We start from the raw sequence: 20107 nt of genomic DNA, 5'->3' as shown, positions 1-20107 counted from the left end.
AAATAGACGTAATAGATGATGATACGGCTGTTCGTAACGATGAAAATAATAAGCAGATTGCCACAAAACTTGCTTGATTAAAGGTAGGTTGCTGTTGTCAATAGCTGGTGGACGCAAAAATGCACAAAATTACAATATTGCATGCAAAATTGTTTTGTCAGATTTATATTCTTAGTTGCAATTATCGTTATTGTTGTGCAATGGAAATTGTTTCAAATGTTGTCATAATGATGAAGTTGCATTAAGATATTTGTCTCCTTGCACCAGTGAGCTGTAAAAATTACTTGTAATTAATCATAATGTCAAAACGCATAACTTTGAGACAGTATAATAGTGCTGTTTCCTTTCGGGAAGACCTTGCCCCTTTTGCAATGGGCCACCATGTTTTTCGTATTTGTATTAAAAAATGTCACCATTGCGAAGGTTTTCCTCTTATTAATCAGATTTATGCTTATGAAGCAGATACAGCTCTCAATGAGGGCATTACACGTCCCTAAAAAATATAGATGTAGGAAAGATGTTATGCAAAATTTTCAAGATGTCTTGGAGAGAGTATGAGTAATTTGGTGCTGCCTGTATATACATGAATGAAGTTAATGTCAATCACTTTTTATTTAATCGACCTCTGACTGTGTTCAAAGCAAATGTTACAACCTTGTACATCAATAATTTATCAAAGGAACCTTCCGCGTTACAATTTGTTTTGCATTTACCTTGACAAAAATCATCAAACCGAGACAATTTATTTATTTATTTTAATCACGATTGGTTATTACCAATCCACAAGCGAAAAAAATCTTTAATAAAAACACAGGCAACATTTCTGCAAAGGAATTTGTGAAATCCATACAAATAGACGCAGCAATAAGGACCTCAGTTTAAATAAAAAAAAAATAAAAAAAAAATTAACATCAACTTAAATTACGCGCTAAATTCAAAACCGAAACGATTTAGTAAAATGTTAATTTCCTACATTGATGGTACATTGAAGAGATTAATATTTCAACAAACTTTGAAAGAAACCAAGAATAAGGTTTTAATAGCGAATACAAGATACCCTATGGAGATATTTAAACTACCATGGAGATATTTAAACTACCATCAAGTAAAACAAAACTCACCATATTACTTTTACCTTCTAACAGGAAGCAGAAAGGAAAATTATTTCGAGACGAAAACAAGGTTTTTAAAAATGTCGTTTCTGTTACTGGTTTTCTTTTTGATTAACAAGATTGAAGCCAGTGTGCATACCAATGTTGTTCATCTTCCAAATAACACAAGAATCACAACAAAATCAGCGAATTTTAAAAAAAATGAAAACGTTAGATTGTATTACTACGTTCGTATTGCATCATTCTCCATGGGTAGTACAATAGAATGTGGAGCAAGATGCATAACAACACCGCATTGCTGGGGTTTCAGTGTATTTAAAGAAGGGTTACCGCTTAGATGTGACTTCTTTAAGGGGAATTTAAATACAGAACATTATTATGTCAAAGCCGACGTAATACGATACGACTTTTACGAAATGCAGGTAAGTGAATTTTTTATAGATGAATTCTTTTTGTTGTTGTTTCTTTTGGTTGTTATTGTTGTTGTTGTTGTTAATGTTGCTATATCGAAATATTTGAATTGAAGAATGTAAGTTTCTAATTTATTGTTTTTGTAATTTATGGAATCATTTCTGGTGATCACATGGTTGTAAGGAAAATTTGATTGATTTATCAAAAGAGGGGAATACAAGGGAAAATACATAAGAATTACAAACATATATAATAATAAAATAAATAAATAATTTTGCTTAAATTATCCCAGTCCCAATTAAACATGACTGGAGGAAGACCTTGTCTTTGAGACTGAAGCTCTTCAATAACTGTTCTAAAATTCTCTTATTGTTTTAGAACGCGTGTACATTAAATCCATTGATATGTGAACATGGAAGTGTGTGTATTCCAAACTTTATAAATAACACCTACCATTGCAAATGGTGTTTTCCACCTTACTCTGGCAAGCATTGCAATTTAATAGGTGTGTAATTTTAGTACAAAATCCAATTTTTATAGTTAGATGTAGCACTCTACATCTGCATCGGAAATAGCACTCTGCATCGTTAGCATGAGTTTTCGTTAAGAACACGTTCACTAGCTACCTAACAGCGCGCATAGCTTTGTCCCCAGGGCATTAAGCACTCTGGTGATATATAGTACGATCGCCTTTGGCCTAGTTAGTGTAATGGGTTTTAATACCATTAACTTCGAATCGAAAATTTCACAGTTTAAACCTCACACTAGCCCAGTTGATGAGCCGTGATACGATGAAACAAGCTTGTCCTGGGTTATGTTTATATAGTCAGAAATGTTTTTAGATTGTTTTTAAATATCTCATATATATTTTAAATCTGTTTAGATGGCGTATTAAGCAACATGCCAATACCATCAGGTTTGTGATTTTGATTTGGATATTTTTTTTCATTAAATTCTCTTGCAGAAATTGGTTTAGCTAGTAGTTTGTTTGCTCGACGCTTCTGCTAGATACGGATATTTTTTTAGATCAGTGTTGCTTTGAATTTTCTTTACTCGTGGTTATGGTGTTGGCCATATGGGCCGCCCATATGAACTTAACGAAAAAAATAGACCATGGTAACAACCGTATGGATACATGAAACAGCATATCGTCATTGTTAAGCTTATAATTCATTGAATATTTTTGTTTAATAAAAGATATAAATCTTTAACACGAAAAACCTAGAAAAGGAGAAAATATAAAAAAAACGAACTTTTTCTCACTTTTTTTCTAATAAAAATTAATTAAATTAATTGTTTACAAACTTTTCTTACTATATCGCGGAAAAAAATTTGCTGGATGTGCCTCCACGTTTTCTTCACAGAGTATTACCAACGTCTTTTATCTTACCAGCTTCTCGGCCGACGCAAATATTAGATTCCGGGCGGTGACTTTTCGTTATTGCATTATGATTGAAGGAGTACGAACTTCTAGGCGGTCAAACTACAGTACTACACCGGCTACTATATTGTCGGATGGAATACAAATTTAAAGAGGGTTCGAAACAACGTCCTAAAAATAATGAATATTTTGCCAAAACAATAGCAATTTAAGGTTACTGTAAAGGAAAAAAAATCACTTGATGAGTAGACTCAGAGAAACCCTTATAATTTATCAATACTTTTATATTTTTTCTTATTTTTTTGTTTCTGAATGTTTGATGAAAGACTTTTTTGACGGTCTTATTTTTGTGAGCCGTTAATTTTCCAAAAAGAAAATATAATGAAATAAACACACACCATTTTTTTTCACCGTACGTTTTAAAATGGCTTCTTTTTCCGAACGCGTGGTCGCAGATTTCTTGTTTTTGCACCATTATATTCAGCACAAATTAAATTTGAAAAGGTTCCCTGTTTTTTTTTTCTTTCTGTTGTCATAATTTGCTAATCAGTAATTTATACAAAAATATCCGGGAACGCTTTGTGCATAATTTATTCATCTTTCCATTACCGAAAATTCCAATGAGCTTATAAAAAGCTTTCGGAAAAAGAGACCACAAACGTATGCGAAAATTTAGTAACGCGATTTTTTAAGATTTTCGTAGGTGTTATGAAAATATGTAAACTGAGTATGCAGAAAAATGATGGAAGTGTGAACTTTTTCTTTATGCTAAATATGCGTGCACTCGTTCAGAATCATCTTATGCATTCTCCTTAACTTTTATGTTTTTTAATGATTTTTTATACAACAACATTTATCTTTATCTCTATAATAATAGCCGTATTTTGTCTGTATCCGCGAGAGCCGCGTCCCGTAACGGAATCACGAAATTTTTAAAATGCGCACCAATACCAACTGCGATATATTTTTACCGACTTTGTTTTGACCGCGTGCGCGTAGTATAGCAATCACGACGCCTGATTCTAAAAACAATCTAAGATTTTCGCGATTAAAAAGAATCCAAGATTTTCGCTTAAAAAAACATTTCAATATATTTTCGCGGGTGAATGAACAAAAGGCCATTTTGATTCTTAAAAAAACAATCCAAGATTTTCGCGGGTGAATGAACGAAGGCCATTTTGATTTTGAAAGTAGTCGGTGTGTGTAGACCTGCTAGACTTTTTTATCTTCTAAAAACTTTATATTTTTTTAATATTAGTTTTCTCTTTGTTTGCAATGTTAAGATAAATATATTGTCACGTTTTTTAGCTGCGTACAGATCTTAAACGCACGAGTTTTGGATTTATGGCTAGGAACGAAGATTTTGCTGGCTAGCAGCCATCTACAGCCTTACTTATTACTATTCTGTATGGCATAAGAGCACTTTATCCTAGCCAATTTATTTTTATGTTAAGGATGTAGCCATTTAGCTAGCTATTTGACTAAAAAGTGAGACTAGAAAAATGCAGTTTGGCTACAACAATATTCTTAAGCAATAATTCTTATGCTAAATGCTGTTAGCTAGCTAGGTAGCTACATCTTTTATTATTTTCCTGAAAACTTTTTCTGCACATAAAATGGATGAGCTATTGTTTTAGCTGGAGGGGTAAAGACAGGCTGTTCCCTGTGTTTTCATTTTAACCAAAGTTGCAATGAAGTGTTTTTGGAAAAGGGTAATACAGCTGTTCAAAACTGTTTAACTGTAGTAAGCGGTTAGTCCAGTGTTAACAACAGACTGTTTTTTGCAAAAAGGTTGTTATGCATATGCGCGTGTCCAAGTATATATATATCGATGGTGAAAGTAAACTATCTAAAGAATATTATTATGCATAATTTATACGGTAGTTCCACATCATGCATAATGTTTACCAAAAATATGCTCGACTCATTTTGCACATATTTTTCTGAAGGTGTGAAGGATATAACACCTCTGAAAAGGCTTTTTTCAGAAAAAAGGGATGTTCCAAATATTTTCATGTAACATAAAATATGTCATTCGAAAGGAAATTTTTTTTCTATGTGTCATGAATTTTTTGCAAAACACCTACAAAAAATTGTTTCCTTTACAGAAGCCTTAAATAGAATTTTAATGCGTACTAAGATGAGTTCAATCTCCTTCCCTATTTCTACCTCCATGGCTGGATGTCTTATCAAATTCAAACATGAAGATGTCATTGTTAGTAAATTTTGGATACAGTATATTTGACAGATGATGGAGGGGAGGAAAAGGGAGTACCAAATCCGGGGATAAGGCATTGGCGAATTAAATTAAAAGAATTCTTGTGTTTTTGCATTTTACAATAAACAAAAAGCCCTGGGGGCTCTAAGAATTTCCGCTCGCTACCAAAATATTTGATGACAACCTGCTAATTCGTTGTGTTATCGTGAAGAGGTTTGGTGCATGAAGCTCTGAAGATAAAGCACACAAGTGACATTATATCTTACATCAAACGCAAACAAAAAGAAACGTGTCATAATAAACTCATATTTTAAAAGAAATTGTTAACAAAAATACAGCCTATTATTCATGGTTTAAAGTCTTGCGATTGAAACGTTTATGGTCTTAAACGGCATTTAGTTGACAAAAAATCACAATTTTGATGTGACCATCATTTTCAGCATACTTTTTTTATTAACTGTGCAAATTTTTGTCGAAAATAAAGTAGTTTTAATTTTTGGACAAATTTTGGCCTGAAATGACATTTAACGTGGCAAAAAATCAAAATTTTGATCTCACCATCATGTTCAGCATACGTTATTTCTTTACTGTGCCAAATTTTGTTGAAAATAAAGTAGTTTTAATTTTTTGACCAATTTTGGCCTAAAATAACATTTAGGTAGCAAGAAATCAAAATTTTGATGTCACCATCATGTTCAGCATTCTTTATTTGTTAACTGTGCCAAATTTTGTTGAAAATAAAGTAGTTTTAATTTTTGGACCAATTTTGGCTTAAAATGACATTTAGGTGAAAAAAATTAAAATTATGATGTCACCATTTTGTTCAGCATACTTTTTTTGGTTAACTGTGCCAAATTTTGTCGAAAACAAATACCAATTTTGGCCTAAAACGTCATTTAGATGAATTCCCAGTACTTAAGAAGCTTGGGTACGAAGTTTAAATCTGTGACGTTGCAGTTGACCATTTGGGACAGGGTTAGTTAGTTCGTCAGTTATACCAATACTATCCTCCTCTCAGAGGAACATGAAATCCCAGGGTCGATTTTTTCTCGAAAAATGCTCCGAAAGAAAAAAACGACGGTTTTAAAGAATTTCCTACGCCTTCGGGCGCGGAAATTCAATTATGTACCAACACAACCTACTAGACACTTTCGCTGACTTTATATGCAAAAATATCTGTCATATTCTCTCATCCTGATCTTAAATGACTGTTTTCACTTCGCAACATAAAGCATTAAAATGTATGTATTTATAGATATCTTGTCTGGAAAAAGAATATCTTGTCGCAGTTTAAAAACACATTTTGGTCCGCTAACTAACAGCAGATACGATATTCATCCTTGGCGTGACCATAGAAAGATTAATGTTGAGTGCACTATAGGTATAGACTTTTTTATGGCATGTTAAAACAGGAAATGTGCAATTGTTTTCATTGATTTACTTGTAACAAAATTGATCCATAAGAGATAATTATGTTAAAAAATGTAGCGTTACCTTCCGTGTTGGTTAACTTTTAGTCGTGTTTCAGTAAGAGCCAAGCTACATGATAAAGAGCTGATCAGATAAAAAATGTTACAAAATTATCGCTTTTATTACTTTCAAGAGAGGTCAATAGTTGGGGAACGGCTTTCACAATGTGTTTAATTAAGATACTTGAAATAGCAGCATTAAGACGAAAGCCGGTATAGCACAGGATAACAAAAACAAGGACTAAAATGGCAGAACGTAAACATTTTTTAACAGTCATTAACAGTCTCTTTTAAATTCAGTTTTCTTTTTTATCAATACAAAAATATGTTTTAAGCTTCACTCTTTCACATTTTTAATTTTAACTCGTGTATTTTTCCATTTTTAAGGTGGATCAACTTTTTTGATGAAAATTAAATCATGGAGAAATGGAGAGAACTTTACAACGCTTACAACACTCACAAATCTTCTCCCAAACCAAAGAATCACAACTTCCGTGTTAAATTTGTTTTACAAGCTCACCCGATTTGAACAATTGTCATTTCTATGTTATGGAGTGGGAAAGCCGTACAAGTATTTGCAAACTGCATATGAAAAGACTCCACTGCTAGTTAATGTTTTAAAATACTTTATTGGGGAGTCCAACGTATTGCCAACTTTCTGTGATACACAGACCAATAACTTGGACATTGCACCTTGTCAAATGTACTCGAATAAGACATGGTCGTCAGATAATGTTCCATTTGAGTTTAGAATTTTTAAAGATATCGCTCGATTTGGAAATGCAACCTTGAGTTTTGGCGATGGAAGCTACGGATGTTTCGACAAGCCTGGACAGTATACGGGCCATGATTACTATCAAGTTACGGTGCTGTGAGATGAACCTTAATAAATAATACACTAAGTGTAGATGCTACGAATAAAAACATTCGCACTATAGTGAAAAATAAAAACTCCAATATTCAAGCAAACAATTTTCAGGCTATCGAAAAAAAACATTAAAAGTATTAAAGATAGCCTGAATTTTTGGGTCATATATTTAATACACAATTTAAGTATATAATATATGATAGACCAAAAGTTACGCGAACACACACAGCCTCGTCCCCAGGGCATCTTGTATCTTTTCTGACCCTGGGACAGCGATCAGAAAAGATACAAGATACCCTGGGGACGAGGTTGGAACACACAAACATTATTGCGTAAGCTTTGACGAAACGTTTATTGCAGCCATACAGCCATTGTTGTATTCCTGTGAAATGTATCTATTACTGATTAGCTTATTTGTTATTCTTACTAGTTCTTCTTCTTATCGGGTTAAAATTTCGCTAATTTGCCGGGTGACGAAAACATTTCCTCCCTACGCAATCCCAAACAAACAGGCCTAAGAAAAAAGGGACTAATTTAATCATTCTTGTCTACTTCTTTTTAATTTATGCAACGTTTTTGTATATATTTCATATCTCTTATTGCGCATTTTCTTAAAATTTTGGCATATAAGAGAACCAGCAATTTTCGTGTCATTTTTTTAGGAAAATATGGTAAAAATATATTCCGTATGGGAAAACGATCGTATATATTTGCTTAAACTGCACCTTATCTTTGACGAAACATTTAGTGTACTTAAATGTTAAATTGTTTATTCTTATTAAATTTAGTTATTAATGGCAAAATTTGTTAATTAAGAGTATATACTATGTAAAAAATATTTATTCCGGCAAAACGATTGTATATATTTGCTCAAACTACACCTTATCTTTAACGAAACATTTAGTGTACCTAAATGTTAAATTGTTTATTCTTATTAAATTTAGTTATTAATGACAAAATTTGTTAATTAAGAGTATATACTATGTAAAAAATATTTATTAGGGCAAAATGATTGTATATATTTGCACTAACTAACCTTGTAGATTGACTTAGGCAGTTTTACATTACAGCAGTATATTGCAGATAAATGTTGAATATTATTACAATTATATTGATACCGTGTTATGCGGAAAGCCTTAACAAATATTGAGGAGGAATACAATATGTTTCAGTAGTTTTATTGAATTAAAAACAAAAGAATGTAATTAAGCTAAGCGACAGTAAGTTGTTTGGCAAAATTGTGTGCAACATTCAGTATTATTATATACCCGTAAGCAAAAACAGCCATTGAATAAATAATCGTATTCCACCCGTATTATTCAATGCTTGTGACGTAACAATAGTTTTGACAAAATATTCGTAAACGCATGTTTTGATTTTATCCTTCCCGCCTCATTAATTTTTATCGTAAATAACTGTTTTGTACCGTGTCGATTTCAACAACATTTCGGTGATATTATATTCAACTCCGCTGCGCGTCGTTGAATATAAATCACCTCGGGTTAATAAATCTCAATAACCTATGTTTACCTATTGTATATCTACTTAATATTCTACGATATATTACTGCCGATATATTGCAGTGATGTGAAGCCGCCGTTGCCACTTTTTAAAACTAAATATGGATATCGTGTATTGATAAAAAAAAATTTAAGTCTAAAAAAATATGTGATAATTTTTCTGATATAGTCGTGGTTGTAAGTCATATCTGCTAAAAGGTAGCGGTACGTGATAAATCTAAATTTTTTGGTCTTCTTTCAAGATAAAGGTAATTAAATTCTATAGATATGTGATAACAATAGCTTCGTTAGACAACTGTGGCTAATGTGCAATGATTCAGGAAAATTCACCTTTGAATAGCACCTTTTAGTATCACTTGCATATATAAGTTGGATCGATAAAAACTTGCCCGAAACACTGATGCAAAAGGCACAAATGATTAAATGTTTATTCTCGATAATGATCATCCGAACATTAGATCATCAGATATTTGCAATAGATACCGAGTGAGTTTCTCTTTCAGTAAAAGTTGACTTGTTTGGCTCTGTAAAACAAAACGTCATTTGATCAAAATTTAAAATCATATGCTCCTTAATATTCTGTTCGATGATATCATCAGGAATTTTTCTGTTTCAGGAGAACTCCAGTTTTTTGTAAAGACCGGGAGTTCGTTGCCCTTTTTTTTCGTTGTTCCACACCTTTTTTTCGAATCCAAAGATTCTAGGATTTCACTGTTCCATCATTTTTTGCATTTTTAGGGCAAAGAGAGCTTAACACGTCATTTCCAATTGCAATTACAGTTTCTTTCAGTAATAACACCACCATCCACGCGAAAGTTATGGAGAATTGTTTTATTTCTGTAACAATTTCATCGGGCAACATGTTAAGTTAAATGAACTAATCAATCAATCGCGTCATATTGGGTTCAGAGAAAGGAAAATTCAAATGAATCAATCATTGGCATAATATGAGGTACAGAAAATATATTATGTTGTTTTTTTCTTTAACTAGAAAAACTAAAGAACTTTAGCAACTCTTTGCCGTGGCTTATTTGATAACCTGTTCCATATTTTTGTTGTTAAAAGAGTATCTAACTCTTATGCCTAATTTCAAAATTTAGGTATTTGTCAGTGTACATTACAAGGCAATCAAGAAAAATTCGTATAAAAAATTAGGATATGTGAACCATTATAATTGATTAGAGCTAAAGGAGGCTTGGTAGTAAGGATAATGCACATTAAGGAAAAGATTGAACCGTCACAAAAAAATAGTACTATCCATGGTAGTATATGGTATCATTTATATAGAGAGACAACTTGACAAAACATAAAATTACACCAGAAAGTAACAGTCATGAAGCAGACGAATAGCAGGTCGATAAATATTGACCTGTATTGTTGCAAGGTTACAATCAAAAGAATCGACAGCAATGGTGACGTCACAGTTGGACATGTGCCATAAGAACTGTCAAGATTTGTATTTTTTTTATTCATATAAAAGGATTCGTTACTCGAACAGTTGAATATCTTGTTCCAAGATCTTTGCCAATTCCAGAAGTCGGCATTGAAATTGCAAATTCGTTGCAGTTCACTCACTAAAGCAATATTGTTGAAAAAAGAAACTTGTTTACACGCAACTTATAAAGGATGACAAAATTTGTTTTTAAGCAGCAGGTTGGATAAATACGACAACAGGAATAGAAAGAAGAAGAAACAGACGGAGAATGTTTGATAAAAGTTGAGGCGGACGATTGGGAAGATAGTGATCAAGGCAAATAAACAATAGATATTAATTATATATAAAAGGTGTTGTTAAAAAATACCTAATAAATAATAAAATACCTAATAATAAAAAATTCATAATTTTTAGGAGGGTTAATTCAGTATTTTATATTCCCTGAAGAAGCGTAACACACAGCCCTAAGTGGCGTTACACCAAACTTTTTGAGTTGCAGCATTGAGTTGCGAAAAAAATGACTCATGCAAACTTTGGCGCAGCATTTGTTTTAATTTTATCTTTGTTTTAACTAAAATTTTGCTTATAGAACAAAAGAATAAAGACGGGACAAAAACAATACCAGATTGTGGTTACTTTGTTAATTATTTAATTATTTCTTTGTCCCCGATGCAAAGATATTAAAGAGTGTTTTCCACAAAAACCTCTTTCAGCCATATTTGATCTAGAAATTACAATTTCTTTTCTGTTCCAGTGTTAACGGACATTCCTCTAGAAACTCTAATACTTCTGTAATTCAACACACAATATAAATCACAGATTTTCATAACCGAATAAATAAATCACGTGGCTGTATACAAAAACAGAACAATGTATCTATGTATACAATATAAAAATGCAAGAATGTACTACAACCTTGGACATAAATTAGTGGACAAGTATTACATTTTAACTCCACCCCACTTCCCCCACCCCACCACCAGAGCCAAAGTAGTGATTGGCCTTTAAAATTCTTGAAGTTGCGGGGAAGGGGAAATTGAAAAGTCCATACATATTTTGTCCAAGATTGTCTCTATTTTTGGAGGCTTTTTCACTTTTGGTCGGAACGAATAGACATGGTGGTGAATGTTAAGGGCCTGAGAGTAAAGTAATAATTTAAATAACGCAAGAATGCACAGATATTTACCGTGGGGTTCTCAAAATACCAGGTTGGTGTCTGGCACGGTATAACCCACCACTAACAACTTCCGTGTAAAAAAAATTTATAGCAAGGTCCACGAGATTCTTGCATTTTTATGTATCTGCGGAATCTATTTTATCTTGAGGTCTATGTTGGTTTGCTAAAGGTTGCTTTTAAAAAAACAGCAAAACTAATATATTATATATATAAGATATTGCACATAAGGAAAACAGAAAAAGATTGGGTGCCTACTTCCAACACATTACCGTTAAGTTTGTCATTGATAATGTTATATAAAATGTGACAGTAACGTATGGTAACGTGTTCCTCCCACTAAGATTTCTTAGTAAAAATAACGATAACGTGTAGTATTACAGTAAGGTGTTGGTAAAACACAGCAAAGCACTCACGCTGCAAATCATGTGTGTACTAGACAATCACCAATCACTTTCACTTTCAATACCGAATTTAAATGTTTTTCTTGGTGTAAAACCAGCATGAAATTTCAAAAATGGTAGCCGGCCTTGTGACAAAGTGGGAAGCATCTGTACAGGCAGTTTTTAAAGGTATTTGAATTTTGATGGCTATTATTTTGTCTTACGCACCTTCATTTTTACAAATTTTAGAAAATCTTGGAAATGGATAGCTGCTCTAGAACATCCGTATGTGTTTTAAAAACCCGATGTGTAACCAAATGAAGAATTTGCACAACACCGAAGTAAAATTTCACGACGGCGTGAAATTTTTTTAGGTTACAGGTTTTTTAGGTTCAGAACGAAGTTCAGTATAAATGTTATACCGAAGTGAAAACAGCATTTGGGTTACACCTAAATTTTTATTAATTTCACGCCGGCGTGAGTTCACTTCGGTCTTTAGGACCGAAGCAAACTCACGCCGCGGGAGATCTCACTTCGGTCTAAACGTGTAACCAGTTACAGAATTTTAATAAGAGACATCAGTGAGTTCACTTCGGCAAGATCTTACTTCGGGTACGTGTAACCACCCCCTTATAGTTAGCTTTTCTCACAAGGAATGTTCCTTTTATATATTATAACCAAGATAGTCCTAGACTGCCGAAACTTGAAGAAACTATGAGAACTGATAGTTTCATTATAAGAAAAGTTAAGAAAGAAAAAGAAAGTTGGTGTGAATAATGATAACTTAAAATACAGCAAAAAATAAATAAATAAAAAAATGAAACAATCTAGGTTAACACTGCGATAAGGGAACGCTTGAATGCTATAGCAACTGACGATATTTTGAGAGAAAGACACACATTCTTCCTCACATGTTCGTACATTTATTCTCATCCTGGGGTTTCTGTGGTTTTTACATATCAATAACAACGACGATTATTTTCAACTCTCTGATACAGAATAGTTGAGCATATATGCATATATTTATAGAAATATCAAAGTGTTTTTTCACGAGTAAAACGTATGAATTATTTACTCTATCAAATGCAATAACAGAACAGAATTCTTTGCTAACTTTATTTATATATTTGTAAGCGTGAAACCACACACCAAGCCAGTTTGAAACTTTGATGTTATTTTTAAAGTATTCACATGCTAAGGATGGGAACCGACTTTGTTTTTTCCTCTCTTTATTTTCTTAGTTGTTGCTTTCTTCTTTTTGAAAAGTGTTTTAAATAGGCCTTTCTTTTTGCCAACAATTCCGCCAATTACGCACATCAGAATAAGAAGGATTAAAATCGGAACCCTATGATGAAACAAAGGCTTAAATTAGACAGAGAAAGTGATGTTGCAACCTCGTCCCCAGGGTTTTTTGCCTTTTTGATGTAGCCGTCAAGTAAGCGGTAGCGGCCTTGGCATAGGCAAAAAACCCTGTGGACGAGGATAAGTGATGTTGTACCTAAATATAAACTTATGTTGCAAATACTAACGTTTAGAAATTTAACCCCAATCTTAACCCAGTCCTTAACTCTGACGTCTTGTATTTCCAGGACAGCTAATTCATTGGGGAATATGAGTTACCTTAAACGCTCTGAAATTTTAAACTTTTGCATTTATTATTATAACTAGTCGTTACCCGTGGAAATATCCACGGGGTAACCTTGCTTTGTATATGGCATTTCGTGTTTCCGTAACAGGACGTGGTAACCCTTTTGAACACACAGACAAAATAAGGCTATTATAATAGAGACTAGTCGTTAGCCCGTGGAAAGATCCACGGGGTCACCCGTCCTTTATACATCACATTTCGTGTTTCCGTTACGGAACACACAGAAAAAAAATGCGGCTATTTATAAATAGACTAGTCGTTAGTCCAAGGAAGAATCAACGGGTTCGCCCGTCCTTTAAATTTAGCAGTCGCAGCAAAGTGGATAAAAATATATCGCATTTGATATTCGTGTTTCCGTAGCATTATTTTTCAACTCAGCGGGGGGTCCGCGAAGAGCCAGACAGAAGGAATACGGCTATTATTAAAGAGACATATGTCGCAAAAATCTTTTTGTTTTTTTAAATTCTAAAAATAGAAGGCGCAGAATTCTGCATTTTTAAAGTTATATTTCAACGAAAACTAGAAGATTTAAAATACGAGGACATAACAAAAAAATGCACATTATTTGGACATAAAAATTGCAGAAAAGTATTGCTTTTACTCCTTCGACTGCGCGAGACTTAGACTTGTAGACTTCTGGTTAAGCCTATTTGGTTAACTGTATTTGTCCTGATGGAGGGCTGTAAAGACCCCTCTAAATAATAAATAATTTCCAAAGCATACAATTACGGAGGTTAATGTACGGCGACCTTACATCATTTATAATTAGCTTTAGGACAGTCGAAACATTCTTGTATGACGTCAGGTCTGGTGTCATGGTGACTATTAAGGTGGTCAAAAAAAGTCAGACAAAAATATTTGTCTTCAAGTATCTTTATCAACAGTACAAAAGTTATATTTTTAACCTTTTATGCTTTTATGAAATATCATTTCACACATCTAAATTTTTCGATTTTCTTAGTCCAAAATTTGTTTTTCACCATTTTACCTTTTATCAGGTTCGGAGAAATAAATGATGAAGTGATTTTCAACTAAGTGAAGTCAGAACGAGTGGAAAAATGAACATCAGTGCGGAGCACAACGTAAAATTGAACTGATGTTCATTTTATCCATGCAACAGAACGGTAACTCACCAAATATACCATTTTTTCACAAAATCTTCTCCGCATCCGTCACAGCTAAAACAAAAGATTGAATGAATCAAATTAAAGTAGCGTTATCTTTAATTTATTTGACGAGGATATCATGCTGCGATGGTGGGACAAAGATGAGTATATAATTTTAATAATTGGACATGTTTACTCGTTGCTAGGAAAAATATAACTTTTACCGCTCAAGGCTAAACCAAATCTCGTTATCGGTGTTTTAGTTACTCAACTTTTACGATTACGATTTTTTTGGATTTAAACCGAACGAATTTTTATTAGATTTTCTTTCAGAACCTAATATGGAAATTCTAAGACGAACATGGTGCAGATTAAGTTTCTATTGTCATATCCATCAATAAAAATTTTCGTCACCGAACCATAAAATTTGTCACCTGCCCCAAAATACTTAAACTCTGGATAACTTCGGATTGGTGGGTGATAATATCTATCTGGAAAGTTGCACATTGATATCATTTTCATCATATGTTTTTTTTTAGCATTATTAAGGCAAAAAGAAAGATAATATCAATATAACCACAAAATTCGATAAATTCGAACCCTGTTTAAAGAGAAAAAAGAAAATCTATATTTTTTCATGCAAAAAAAAGCAAAATGAATTTTCATAATTAATTTGCAAGTTTGCATGATCGCCATAAAAGTTCATCAACAAATTTTTCAAGCAGTATTTTGGTGTCCTCAAGCCCGTGAATTAAAGGCCTTTCCCCGCACTTTTTTTCGCTTATTATCCCTTGTTTTCAACAATAGGTCCTTTTAGCGTTAATACCATAATAGTCGCACGAATTGGCAATCGGTAACCATTTTGTTTAAAATGGTTACCGATTGCCAATTCGTGCATGGTTGCACAAAATAGCGATGCGGGAAATCATAACGGCGAAAATCTGAGGACCGGCAGACCCGTGAATATTTTCACGAGCGAACGACTAGCACAAAAAAATTACCTCTGTGCGCTGTTAGAATTTTGAAATACAACATTTGACACCACAACCTAAAATAAAACCAAAGTTGATTTAGAAGAGTAAAAGTTAATAGTTAATTCCTTCATATTTCTATACAATGGTAGAGACAAGTTGAATGTGACAGGAATATAGGGCGTTAAATAGTTTGAATAAAAGAATGAAGGGCGTAAAATTGACAGGGCGTAGATTTGTCGGTGTTTAAAACAACAACAACATACCATATTGGAATGGTGTAATTTATATAAACTGTTTATGCTAACTCGAGTGTTAAATAATTGTCGTGTTGAGTTTGGTAGAAGTCAAATGAATAACACAAAATTAACACGGAAAACAACTTCTGTTTTTGCGAATATTTACAAGGCGCACGAAAAGTTATGTAAAGTTGCGTCCTCGTGAAGCAAGATCATTTCAAGAGGGCAATGATGCCGTGTCTAACCGATGGGCCCGTTTATGGCCCCAGAAAGCTAAAAAAATGAATTGTTTAGGTTATTAAATGTATGTATTATGAAATTTCATTGCTGATTGAGCTAATTAAAAAAGATGGTTGCTGAATTTGACTCTTCAGTACGGAAAAAAAGTACGGAAAATTTTAATTAATTTTATTTATAGAAAATAAAGTGCGAATTGAAAACTAAACAATATTTAAATTATTGAAAACTGAGAAGAAAACGTATACAGTGGACTCTCTCTATATCGAACTCGCAAGGGACGAAAACAATGGCTCATACAAATGGAAATTTTTGTTATTGAAGCAAGAGAGGTTATCAAAGGTTTATCAAAGGTGCATAACACTTTACGTTTCCTTATATTTATGAAATATTACTTTAGATAAAGTTAAACATATTTATAAAAATCTGTAATATATATTTGCATGACAGTGTTTATTCTCTTGTTTTTACATAACCGTTCTTGACAATCTACCAAGAAAAAGCTATTTTCCTTGTTTGTAACCAAAATTTCAAATTTCGGATGTTTTGGGTGCATTCAAGTTTTCGATTTACAAGATTTTTTGTTTTATTTACTTGGGAGATAAACCCTTAGATCCGAAAAAAGGTCGAGGATTTTGGTTGATGGAGATGGAGAAAAATCGAGATGGCGAAGTTCGAGATAAAGAGAGGAAAATAGTTTGGAGAGTATTACAAATGTCCAAAGGACGGGGAGTTTTGTTTGAGATAGGGAGAAGTTTGAGATACAGAGTAGTGGAGGTACAGAGGATTCAACAAAACACAAAAAAATTCTTTAAAAAACTTACTAAGAGCTGCTCAAAGAACAGGAAAACGAAAATTATGCCAGAGAAGAACATTTTAACGACAGCGTTTCACTTCTCTCGATTTTAGACTTAAACTTGATATTCGTGTCAAAATATTCAAAATAGAGTCGCTAAAAAAACGCTGTTAAAAATTACCACGACGGCGCCTCATACATTTAAGTTTGATTTTATCTATACTAACGTTCCCCATGCGAACACAGCGTTGCAACAAATCGCATTAAATAATTGATCATAACGGAATAGATACAACTAATGCGAAAGCACGGAAAAAATATAAAATAAAATAAATATAAAATAATAAATAAAAAAATAAATTATAAAAGTGCTGCCCTGTCAATTTTAGATAGCCAACTTTTGACATGACAAAACAACAAGACTTCAAATTCAGGGGGTGAATACTTAGATAATTGTCTTTTAAACCCGGGTTTTTAAGCTGCTTGCTTATGTTATGATTAAACATATGGTCACGCTAAAAGCAATATTAGATTTCAGATACAGCTTGATATCGAGCCAGAATCCTGCTGAAGCAGTCTTAGTTATTCCTATTTTTTTTAAAGTTATTAAAAGTTATTACTTTTTAAACGAAATTTTTTTTGAAAATAGTATGACATTCTCATGTGCGACACAGTTTACCTGTATTAAGCTATGTCTGATGTTTACAACGGGATGTTTCCTGTGTTTTTATTTTAACTTAAGTCATAATGAAAGTTTTTAAAGAAAGGGTATTACGCCTATACGCATGTGCAACATGGTGTACCTGTACTAAGCGCTTGGCCTGGATTCACGATTAATTATTCACGGAAACGTATTCAGAAAAATAAAATAATATTGGCCAATTGTTTTGCCTATGACATTATTCACGGAAACGTATTCAGAAAAATAAAATAATATTGGCCAATTGTTTTGCCTATGACATGGTAGCAACGGTTTGTGAACTCTGTTTTTTTATATCAGCTACCGTTGCGGGAAAGGTTTTGTTTAAAAAATGTTGTTGTTTTTCTCATAAGTTGGATGAAAAATCTCATGGCTTTCTTTCTCGTGATAACCCTGCGTGATTTTTAATAAGAATAATATGTAGCTATATAAGTATTCGGTTTGTCTTACTGTGCACTAGATGCAATTCAATGAAGCAAAAATGCTACGAAAACAAGGTTTTTCAATTAAAAATCATTGTAATCAAACGTTATCATTTGTTTTGCGAGTCACCTGCTAGATTTCTAAGAAATGTGATGCTGTTCTAATCATTGGGGAATATTTTGATTGAATAATTGGTAATTTTTTTTAATTTTACCTTCACTTTAACTACTCAAATATTCATTAGAAGGTGGTAAGTGTTTTATAGCTTGCATGAAAGTATTTGAACAGACAATAACTCTTCTGCACAATGACACTTTTACTTATATATTCGTTATATTTGAGCCTTGGTTTGTTAGTTGTGGCGTTGTGTTTCCACGCTTTTGCTATACTTTGTTTGTGCAAACATAAAAAACAAAATCAAAATTAAAAAGTACTGTTGATAAATCTGAGCGCAGCAGAAATCGTTTGTATGCGTTGTATTTTTTACGTGTGATGTTTGACGTGCACACACCCTCATTGGATATGGAAGCTATTTCACAATAGATAAGACTCCTTAATTATATTGAATACAAGGAGAATTTAAATTGTTATGTCATGTTTACAATTGTAGTAGATCGTTTTCTTTACATTCATTTACACATCAAATACAAATACATTGTTACAAATAAAAGATTGGTAAAAGTTATGACTGTAGCTTGGATTACCAGTGCTCTTCCTGGGTTACCAATATGTATTGTAGATATTTACAATAAGAAATTACTTCATACCGTGTTCTATAAGCTTTTTTTGACACAAGCAGTTATGAATGGGGCTTATATTATAACACCTGTCGCTGTTTTCGTAACGATTTGTTTGCATTTAAAAAGACGACGAGACATACATGTGAATTTAAGAACGATAGAATTAGGTGAAGACAAAAATCACCTTTGGGTACCCTTTTTATTGTTATCACTTTCATTATATTTTCGGCTCTACCGGATTTAGCAGTAGCGTTGTTGTTGTGGAAGAAGGTTTATGATGGTTACGTCATCCTCTCTACAGATAATCTATATATCTCTGGTGGTATTGTAGACCCTTTCATTTATGTTTTTCTTAACAAACCACTAAGAAGTAGCATTTATGTATTTCTGTTCATCATAGCATCAGATCCACCAATAGAATTGCAAAACATTGCCATTGTTAATAACCATACTGAATATGTGTAAAATCATACAGTAATGTTCCAGATAAGAACCTTTCCAAATATAAGACGCTCATCACGTTTCTTGGTTCTCGACAGAGTTATTAAAAGCTAGTAAAACTACAAGCAAGTAACGATACAATTTTAAAGGTACTTCCACAACACACTTCGCCCTTCTAAAACATGTCATTTCTTTATATTTAAAATTTTAAGCCAAACACTTTCAGTCAAAGTATTTATCGTCTTGGTTATGTTCATTTTACCTTCTGCATTTGTATGCATCTTCAAGTACATAATTAAGTAACTAAGTAAGTTTTAAAGTCCTCGGGGATTCCATCCTAGTGACTGTAACTATGTTACATTACCGCCGGAAATACAAATAAGGCTGCTCCAACCTGCTTGCTTGCCACACAAGCCGGTTAGCGGTCAGTAGATGGCACCAAATTAGGTGACATCGCTCCATTTATAGTGCGCTAGAGAGGGGACTTAAAATTTTCCCGATCCTCTTTAAACCTCTAATTACTTTTTGACAGTAATATTTTTAATAATTTTACTTTTGCAATAAAATTTATGCCTAAATATGCGCCTCATCCGATAAAAACGTCAATACTCAGTCACACTAATGCTATGACTTTCGCCTCGCAAGTAAATATTTTCCCAAACCAATACAATAACTAGAAATAAATACGTGTATTTGTTTATACGTTTATTTACGTAATTCTGTTTAAATCAATACCACAGTCTCATCAATCGCACTTGGCAAAAATTAACTGAATTGCATTATTGCAATCGCTCAAACTTTGTATGAATGAAGTTAATATGTTAAAATTTGAACT

General features: G+C 32.9%; 1 protein-coding gene and 1 long non-coding RNA gene across 2 annotated transcripts; both read left to right on the top strand.

Moving 5' to 3' along the window:
* Positions 1 to 1150: 1150 nt before the first annotated feature.
* Positions 1151 to 8297, top strand: LOC130622536 (uncharacterized). Its single transcript, XM_057437998.1, has 5 exons — positions 1151 to 1534; positions 1902 to 2028; positions 2407 to 2439; positions 6378 to 6503; positions 6979 to 8297. The coding sequence occupies exons 1-5, from the start codon at positions 1193 to 1195 to the stop codon at positions 7464 to 7466; spliced, it is 1116 nt and encodes a 371-aa protein (XP_057293981.1). The 5' UTR covers positions 1151 to 1192; the 3' UTR covers positions 7467 to 8297.
* Positions 8298 to 8891: 594 nt separating this feature from the next.
* LOC130622426 (uncharacterized) lies at positions 8892 to 10952 on the top strand. Its single transcript, XR_008981070.1, has 3 exons — positions 8892 to 9227; positions 9718 to 9931; positions 10080 to 10952. It is a non-coding gene; the product is annotated as an uncharacterized LOC130622426 (long non-coding RNA).
* Positions 10953 to 20107: the final 9155 nt, after the last annotated feature.

The sequence above is a fragment of the Hydractinia symbiolongicarpus genome, chromosome 12 (genome assembly GCF_029227915.1).
Source record: "Hydractinia symbiolongicarpus strain clone_291-10 chromosome 12, HSymV2.1, whole genome shotgun sequence".
Lineage (NCBI taxonomy): Eukaryota > Metazoa > Cnidaria > Hydrozoa > Anthoathecata > Hydractiniidae > Hydractinia > Hydractinia symbiolongicarpus.
This window is presented reverse-complemented; position numbering and strand designations above follow the sequence as displayed.